Source organism: Rhamphochromis longiceps, linkage group LG22 (genome assembly GCF_057381845.1).
Source record: "Rhamphochromis longiceps isolate RC_006_pf linkage group LG22, R_longiceps_female_GT1.1, whole genome shotgun sequence".
Lineage (NCBI taxonomy): Eukaryota > Metazoa > Chordata > Actinopteri > Cichliformes > Cichlidae > Rhamphochromis > Rhamphochromis longiceps.
In genome coordinates, this window is record NC_140577.1 from 7,577,693 (window position 1) to 7,587,217 (window position 9,525).

At 39.3% G+C, this 9,525-nt stretch overlaps 1 protein-coding gene across 1 annotated transcript; it reads right to left on the minus strand.

Moving 5' to 3' along the window:
• Window positions 1–81: 81 nt before the first annotated feature.
• Window positions 82–8,686, minus strand: pithd1 (PITH (C-terminal proteasome-interacting domain of thioredoxin-like) domain containing 1). Its single transcript, XM_085396451.1, has 6 exons — window positions 8,353–8,686; window positions 6,533–6,576; window positions 4,344–4,421; window positions 4,009–4,113; window positions 2,085–2,193; window positions 82–559 (listed from the first exon to the last, which is right to left on the minus strand). Exons 1-6 carry the CDS (start codon window positions 8,542–8,544, stop codon window positions 458–460), a joined length of 630 nt encoding a protein of 209 aa, XP_085252577.1. The 5' UTR covers window positions 8,545–8,686; the 3' UTR covers window positions 82–457.
• Window positions 8,687–9,525: the final 839 nt, after the last annotated feature.

A 9,525-nucleotide genomic window follows, 5' to 3' on the forward strand; every position in this document is an offset into this window, starting at 1 on the left:
TTTTAAACCTGAAAGCCTTTTTGTGTGAGGCTAGTTTTTCAACCAAGGTGTAAACTTGGCAATCAGGACTTTAATAAAATACAAAAAACAACTTTGTTTGGTTTAATTTTCAGGTTTTAATGTTTTATTTCTGAGTTCCTGTAATGTTATTATAGAGGTGATTATCTTTCAATTGAACTGAGAAGAGCAGACTTTGAGTTTGAAATGTTTCATGCATTTATTATTCAGGTGCTTGTCAACATTAAGCCTTTATTGCCATAGAAATCAGACATACATCTTAGCACTTCCAGATGCACATAAGCTCCACTGGTCTTCAGACATCGGTGCTCAGTCCCGGTCGATCTCGACCACCCTGCCAGTACGCAGCGTTAAACTCATCTTTGACTTTGTGACGGTCAGAATGATGTCACTACAACCCTTAACAGCCTCCTCTTCTCCTCCCCGTCTCTCTGAGCTCTCAGGAAATGAAGTTGGTTTGCGGGATGATGCTCTCCACTTTGTGATCTGCAGGATTTGCTGTGGCCTCGTAGTTACAGATGGTCACTTCATGTCTGTGAGCCTTAAGAGGGGCAAACAGGAAGAAACAATTCACACACTGTGTTAAAACTGTAGATTTTGTGTTAAAAAGAAAAAAAGACTTCTTCAAAGTCTTTATTTTGCTTTTAGCAGTGACTTGAACAAGACTGTCACAGATACAAATGCTGGGATTTGTAGAGGGTGACAACAAAACAGTACATAAAAAGAAAAAATAATAACCATTACCCATGCATTTTAAGGAACAACACAATAAAGTGGCCAAAAAGCAAAGAGCTTTAAATACTTCATGAAGTGCCTGCAAATGTTTCTCTGCCATCATCTCTCCAGTCACATGTAAATGCTTTCAGCTGGAGTAACGTCTGCAAAACATGCTGATAAATTAATCTTTAACTAATTTTCAGTGATTTCCATTCGATAGTTAAATGTTTAGATCTTCAGTGATGATCAGGAAGCTAAAGACACCTTTAATCTTAATCAAAATCATCTAAAATAAATAAAAATTTAAAAAAAGAAGAAAAAACAAACAAACAAAAAACCTGATGGTGCCACAGCCGAACTGATCTTTAACTTTAAGCGTGCTTTGTAACTCCTTTGATGCACACATAATGCTGTCTACCAAATAATGCATCGAGGCAACAAATATTTAGGAATAATACAAAGGACAGAAATGACTGTTTTGTTTTGATAATATGAAATGTGTTTAAAGTGCTATCACAGGACCACGCGAAGTGACTGACACACAGAGACTCTGTAACGTCAGAAAGATGGCAAAGTACTCGGGAATGAATCTGCTGCCCTGAGGATAAGTGACAAAAAAAAAAAAAACAAATCTTGTTTGAGTGTACTAATGATGTGAAGCAAACGGCCAAATCAATCATGGAAATGCCAGAATAAAACTGATGCTTGTATCCTGTTTCCAAGACGCATAGGTTACAACCTAGCTGTACCCGTCTGTTTATTAGGTGCACCCACCTTAATTTAATGTAATCTAATGTAATTGTCCTGCAAAGGTTCCTCCTTAGGAAAGTGTAAACATGATTATCCTGCAGGTTGTGGTTGCTGTAGATTAGTCACACAGAGGTTACCAACATTTAGTCCTCATTAAAGCTGGAACTGCGAAGCTCTCAGAGGACCTTCAGGGAAAAGGTTGAAATGCAGACAACACCCTGAAGGAAGATTCTGCCTCAGTGGATTTTAGAGAACCAGCCTCACTGAGACAGTTCGAGAAATAAACATCATGTAGTGGAAGTTTGGGTTTTTTAACACAGGTGGGGAAATCCCCCCCAAAAACAAACAAAAAAAACCAACAGAATGGTTCCCCTACATCAGAATCTTCTTATAGTCACTGATAACAGTGGTTCAAAATTATGACTGAACCAGTGAAACATGGGCAAAAAAACCAAACAAAAACAAAACTAAAGCACAGTCGTGACAAATAAACATGCTGAAATGATCCCTTATAGCACATCAGTTGATTAGAAAAGAGAAACACAGGAAGCAGCTCATCAACACTGCTTTTCTTTATTGTTGTTGGAGTTGAGACTAACCTCTGAATACTCTCCTCTGAGGCCGATGTAGTACACCCGGGTGCTCTCTGCTCCAAAGTTCTTCGAGATGTGGATGGAGAGGTGCTGAACGTTGGAAAAACGAGCGATTCTAGACACGTAGAGAGAACGAGAGAGCCTTTAGTTAAAGACAAAGACAGCAGAAATGCAAATGTACTCCAGGAAAGCCATCATGTGGTCTCAGTGTGAGAACTATATGTAATATTATACAAGTCTATGAAAAGAAACTGGCAGAGTGGTGGAAACTTAAAGGATGATGGGATGAAGTAAGCGTGTTCATGACATTTATAATGAGCGCGTTAATGCTGCAAAAGAACACAGACAAGCGAAAGAAATGTCTCCTCTCATCTTTTAAACACTTCTTTGACCAGATTAAGTTTCACAACAAGCATCAGTCATTTTGGCTCGAACATAACGAAAGCCGTTAGACTGTCAGAGCTATAACTTGGAGTTTCAGAGAGGAAGGAAAGACCAAACCAAAATAAAACAACCACAACTTTCGTAGTCTTTGAAAAATGTAACTACTTTTATTTAAATTTCAATTAAACAGGCCACCTCCCAACTGGTGTTTTTTTAACTGAACTTCACCTTCTATTTCTACTCTTAATTAAGTAGTTTTAAGAGGCTGGGGTGAATGTTTTCGTGCCCACACCTAACCAGAGTGAAAATGAAAGAAATCTGTGAGTGGGTAAAAGAAAAAGAATAGAAAGTGTATTAGCACGCGAGCTTGTTTCTTCCACTTAAACAAACATGTTCTGCCATCCGTTCATCAATATTTTGGATTATTATCTCAAATTCTCAAGTTATTTTCTCAGTTGTTTGAGTCAGTAAGTTGAAATTTTGAGATATTATCTCAAAATTTTGACTTACTGAAGGCAGAAAAGGCTTTTTTCAACAGCTGAAACAAGTTTTCATACATGACCGGCAATGATTGTGTGTTGAACCCAAGCAGAGCCTTCAGAGAGCTTTCCAGACTTTTCCAGCATGTTGGAGCTGTTTACTGTCACTAGGGGGCAGTGTCATGAACAAATGAGCCTGTGGGTTACTCTCGCTTGTGCTGTTGTTGATCGTTCAGCCAACTTAAGTCAGAATATACAAATATATAAATAACAGTGGTGTCCAAATTCAGGGGCTGCATCCTTCGAAGGACCCGGCCTCCGTTCAAGGATGCAGCCCCTGAATTTGGACACAGCCACTGTCTTTGAAATGAAGTAAAACAGTGTTAAAAAGGAAACGTGTCCACTGCAGCCACCATCTGTCTCTCTACTGCTGCTTTCTTAAAATCTTTACTGTTTTTTTTTTCCTCCCCATCCATTCTTGCCATGATAAACAACCAATCAGCATTCAACCTCAACACCCCAGCCGGGCGTGTGAGGATCATTAATTAAGGATGTCCTACACGCTAAACCGTCACTCTGCATAGCCACCTCAAACAGACCAACTCAGTACTGCGAATTCGGCCCAACAACGTAGGAGGTTCATCTGCATACTGTAGTTCCCTGAACCTCGGCTGAAAACACACCAACACACACAATTTCTACATTATGTAGAGACGCAGGCAGTCTGTTACGCGTGGCGTGAGAACACACCGGAAAACTTGCTTTTCATGAATCCACAGAAAAGTGAGAATAATGTGATGATGATTCGTCAACTTGGACGAAAATGTCTGTTTAACACGTGCACTGCAGTGAGCGATTTACACATCAAGCGTCTTCTGCGTGGGCGTTTTCTTCCTGCAGCTATTAAACTGGATGCTTAATGTAGCAGTGAGTGTGATGAGTTTTATAGCTCTTCCACAGAAAGATTAACATCCATCTTTCTGGAGTGCAGGAGCATTTTTATGTGTTTTTGTTTCTTTTGTTTTACTGGGTATTACTCTGTCATTTACTGGCGTTCATGCTCTCACTTTGTTGGGTACTCCAGCTCAGCGGCAGGATCTCTGTTGAGTCTGAAAGCTTGTTCGGGTTCTCTGCCGGTGTCGTCAAAGGACATCTGAGGGATGTTCTTGTAGCTGAAAAGCCCCCAAAAAAAACCAAAAACCCCAAAAGTCCAACAATTTAGCCATAAGACATCACCATCAAGCCAACTTACAACAAATCAACTAAAATGTTAATGTTTTCCTTTCTTAAATAGAAAAAGTATCATGTCTAAGTTGGAAAACGATGACCAAACCATGTAGATGCACCGCCTCCAGTTTCCATCTACATTTTCCTGCAATAACTCACAGAGACAGGCACTCACAGTCGTATCTCAGCTGGATGAGAGCTATCATTTTCTCCGGAGATGATGATGCCTTTTAGCTTCACACTGCCGGTAAAACTGAAAGAGATGACACACGGTTACTTTGGTGCAGACGCACGCTGAGACGCTGAGGCAGGAGCTGTCATGATAAACAAATGCAGAGCTGGGAAAACAAAGAAATGAAATTAGAACCAGCTTTGGTTTAAAATTACAAGAGTCAGGGCTAAAATTTATATATAACTGATGAAAGGGGACCTTTGCTGCTCCATATTTTTAATTCAGGGGATCCACTGGAGCTGGACCTGTATTCACAAAGTAGATCCTGGTGAAGTTAATACTGAGAAGTTTTCTAAGAATCCCTCTAATAGTTGGGCATTAAATCTGGCAAAGATAAAAGATAATCACAAATTGTTTTACCTCTTACATGAACTCCCAAGATAAATACTGACAGAAGTGTTGAAGAGGACTCGAAGAGGCTGAAGAGGCTCTTAAGCAAAGAGAAAATGTGTAGTGCTGCTGAAAAGCCACTCCAAGTGAGAAGGCAGAATTTGTAGTTCACATAATTACAATAATTCATTATTAGAGGATTCTGAATGGCTGATTGTTGACTGATTTCAATTGCTGATATTTTCAGCCCAAGTTAGAAGATTCTTATGTTTGTGAATACAGGCACTGACTAAATGACTGATACAGCCCATCTTTATCTAACTGACCACTTTCAGGAAGCCTGCTGAGGGGCACCTGAGAACCGTGCTGCCTGAAGATGAACACATTAATGAAACTCCGAGCTTCTGCTCGCCCCATGACTAAAAGTGAATCCCTTTAAGAATCAAGGATGTCAAAACATTTAACTGTTTATCCATTACTTAATTACTTTGGTCCTTATCCAGTGGGATAGTGGGGTCTTTAGAGGGCTGATTCTGGCCCACGGGCCTCATGTCCTTTGAACCATTTGTCATGTCTCACATCTGCAACACGTGCGTTAGTATGCTACAGACTTCTGATGTGCAAACAGAAACTCTGACATACGGCTGGGCGATATGACCCAAAATTCATATCTCGATATTTATTTAGCTGGATGGCGATATAGGATATATATCTCGATATTTTTTAAAGCCATAAAGTAAGAACAAACAGAGTTCTTAATCAAAGCTGTGTCCCAGATGTCACACAGGCACTTTTATTAACATACAGCATAGATGTACATGAAAAAAATTACTCAAAAATAAATTATGAGCATTTATTAAAAATAATGCTCCATAAATAAAAGAAAACAATGTTGTTTTTGTGCATAACAAAAAGCTCACAATTGTGCAGTCAAAATGTAAACTAAAAGACGATGAGCATAACAAAGACAGATTTCACAGCTGCTCTGTTCCCAAGTTCTACTGCGTGACTCACAGCCTGGAGTTTGAAATCCGCTTCGTAAACATGTCGCTGAGCAGGTGCCATTTGTGGTCCTTATACACACACACACACACACACAATACGGTAATATTACGTTAAGGCACAGTACGTATTACTCCGCGAGGCTCCAGACTACGGTAGCCGTAATGCTCCGACAATCCATTAAGCGGTGCAGCTCCGTAGCTTACCAAAGTCGTACTAAAACATTTTTTGACAGATTGCTGAGCGCCGTGTACCACATAAAATCGGTTCGCGGTCAGTAAGCACAGCCGGAATTTATACATAAGGCGCGCTATCAACTTTCGAGAAAATGAAAATCATTGCATGGCGTTAGCGTGGTTAGCTCGTTAGCGCGGTTAGCTCGTTAACACCGTCCAGCCCCACGCACTGGACGATCAGCGGTAACTCGTTAACAGAGATTTGCCCCGTTGATGCAGTTATGGCGTTAACGTCACGCTGACAGCACTATAATAGTAATTTCCAAATATTTTCTTTTTACTTTTCTTTTTAAAAGTATAATACGGAGCCCGGCAAGGGACATGGGAGAAAAAAATTACGATGAACTTTTGCGAGATCTCGCAAAACTAACTCGGGATCTAGCAAAAGTCAGTCTTAATTTTTTTTTCCCATGTCCCTTACGGGGCTCCGTAGTATAAAAAGTATCTGCCCACAGATTTTATACACTAAATCACTTTGAGACGCATACAGTGTTTTTTGTGTCATACAGAAATAGAAGAACATGCAGGCATGATGATGATGATGATTATCATTTTGGGACTTACGGTATGTTGAACAGCAGCTCTTCATCTGCGTCGCTGTCCACAAACTACAAGCAGAAAAACAAGGCGTTATGGTTACAGAAAACAGAGGCAGCCGCAGATGTTTGCGTTTGATATGACGTCACCAGTTCTAATTAAGAGCTTCACTAAAATTAAAGCGGACACAACAATGTCTCATACTGAAACTGTGCTCAGGTGAAAAAAAAAAAGCAGACAGCTGCGTGGGAAATCATAAACAACAATATTCACAAAGCTGATCCCTCCTCAGCTGTCCCGAGGCTTCTTGTGAAGCTCACAGAGTCAAATGTGGCTTATTTTAAAAATATTTTATAAATGACATATGAAAATATTACATATCTGAAGTCAACAACAGTGTTTTTGGATCTGTAAGACTGTGTGGGAGGTTTCATTAAAGTCCCTGTTGAGAAATTCTAAGACTTCAAGGTGTTTTCCATTTAAATGTGACTCATTTTGTGATTGTTTCAGAAAACAATTTTTTTTTAAAATCACCTTTCATGATTTTTAAAATGTCCTTTTTAAAAAAAACCAAAAAAAAAAAAAAAAAAACAACCCTCCAAATACGATCAGTTAACTGTGGTGGAAAATATACATTTTCCCCCCACATTTATTCTCGACTTCTTAAAAGACTGAAAACATTGAAATCTCTCAGCTCCAGATTTGGGTCCTTGACTGTTGACTTGACAGGTCAATTTGGGTCCAGTTTTGCTGATTTTTTTTTTTTCTGCTGCTCTCTGCAGTAATTTCATGCCTGACTTTGGTCATTTATGGTTATTTTGCACTTTTGTGATCCTGTCACGCATCTCTGTGGTCATATTGTATCTTGCTTTGATTGTTTGAGGCCATTTAAGTAAATTCGTGGTTATTTCGAGTGTCTTTTTGGTAATTTCTTGTGTCTCTGTGCAGGTGCTTTGAGTCTTGTTTCTGACTTTTGTGCTCACTTTACCGATCACTGATTGTTTTACGTCTCAGTTTGGTTGCTTTACCCATTACTTTGATTATTTTTGGACACTTTATGCACCTGACTGTGGTCATTTTGTGGTAACCATTTTCTCTCTGTTTTTAAAGGTATTTCTGTGGTCAAGTTTCACTCTTTGGTCATTTTATAAATACCTGTGATTGCTTTGAACCTCTATTCAGTTCTTTTGTTTTTACTTTGGATATTTTGAAGTCACTATGCATCAGATTTAGCTTATAATGGTCATAATGTTATTCTGTCCTACTTTAAGGCAACTTGGAGCTTCTTTTTGTGGTTGTTCTTTGCATTTCAATTTTTTTGCTCGGGGGTCACATTATATGTCTCTGTGGTCATTTGACATTCTTCTGTGGGGGTTTTTTGAGTTTATGCGAGTCTTCTGTGATCATATAATGGTTTTATGTGCCAATTTTATGCTTTATTTGTGGATAATTTGTGTACCTCTTTGGTCATTTTATGTCTTTGTTGTTTAATTCTAACCATTTTTGAGGCGCTCTCTCTCTTTAAGGCAATTCTGTGGTCGTTTTCTCTTATTGTGATCACTTTGTGGTAATGTTTTTTCTCTCTTTATAACCATTTTGTTTCTATCAGTGTCTTTTGCGCGTGTTTGCTGCCCTGCTCCTGGTGCACCCATTTACAAACCAATCTAAAATCAATACTTTACCTTCATAGATCAATATCTGGTAAAGTTATAGGACTTGAAGTCAAGCTGCTGACTCCATGACCAGGCTGAACCTGCACCTCAAAGCTCGGTAAAGTTTAGTTTGGATATTGCGCAGCTCCGCAGCGTGCGCTCTACCTGGACACCTGCCCGGGGGAGAGGCGTTACCTTGTTCCGGTCGTTCCGCTGGTCCCACGGTTTGAACACCAGCTTGCCGTCTCCGTCCCGGCTCTCGTTGAGACACTGCAGCTTCTCCAGGTCGATCTTCTGATACAGTCCATACTCCAGGCCCCTCTCCGCGGGCTCATGCTCACCCTCACACCCGCATCCGTGCCCGTGACCATGACCGTGTCCGGACATCGTGGCCGGTTTCGTTAATCACCCCAGGTAGAAATAAAACGTAGCGTTCGCGCTGGAGCGTTTTTATAAAGTGAAATGAGCTCAGCAAGTTTCACTTGGAAGCGTGTAGTGACGTCTGCGTCAAGTTACGTGAAGTCACGAGGTAAGTTCCGGTGCAAGAATTTAAAAATAAAACTTCAAAGGTTTGCGTCAATTCGAAACGTGGTTTAGTATTATTTATCACTCAGTGAAAAAAACCCCTTAAAACCTGAAAAAATCTCTTAAGTACTTTTTTTTTTTTACACCTCTACATCTCCTTTAACTTTTTTCAAACTCACTGATTAGCTCATGTGCACCTTGGTCGTGTGATTGAAATCACCTGTCTCACATTGATTACCATTAAAAATTGTTTTTTTATTCGTTTTTTTTTTTTTTTGACTGATCCTTCTCATTCTAAGCAGTAACTTTGTCTTTCTGTAAATTTGAAATAAGGTCTAACCTTTTTTTCTTTCCAGAATGAGCAGTCTGTACGTGTCTTTTCCACAGTTCATTATTACTGCAGTGATTCCAACATCCAAAAAACTAAAAAAAAACTTTTTGCACTGAATTATTTCAGATTCCTTTCGTGCATTCAGACCAAATTCCCTTTCTGAACTGTTAAATTACTAATAATCATGTGGAAACACATCAAATTAAGCAGCTGATACTTAAAAGACTGAGAAGTTTTAAAAATGGCTAATTTTAAAATTAAAATGCGGTGAACAGAATAATAGCCTTTGGAATTTAATTCAAATGCTTCATTTGTGCTTCAGATACTGTGCATTGTACATTTTGTAGGTGAGAAGATATCTAATGTGTTGCATGTATTGTGGCCCAGTAATAAAGATCCTTAAAAGTAAAATAAGATAAGATAAGATAGAACTTTATTAATCCCTCGGGTGGGTTCCTCTGGGAAATTCGATTTCCAAAAAAGCACAGCACCGACAGAAGTTACAGAGTTAC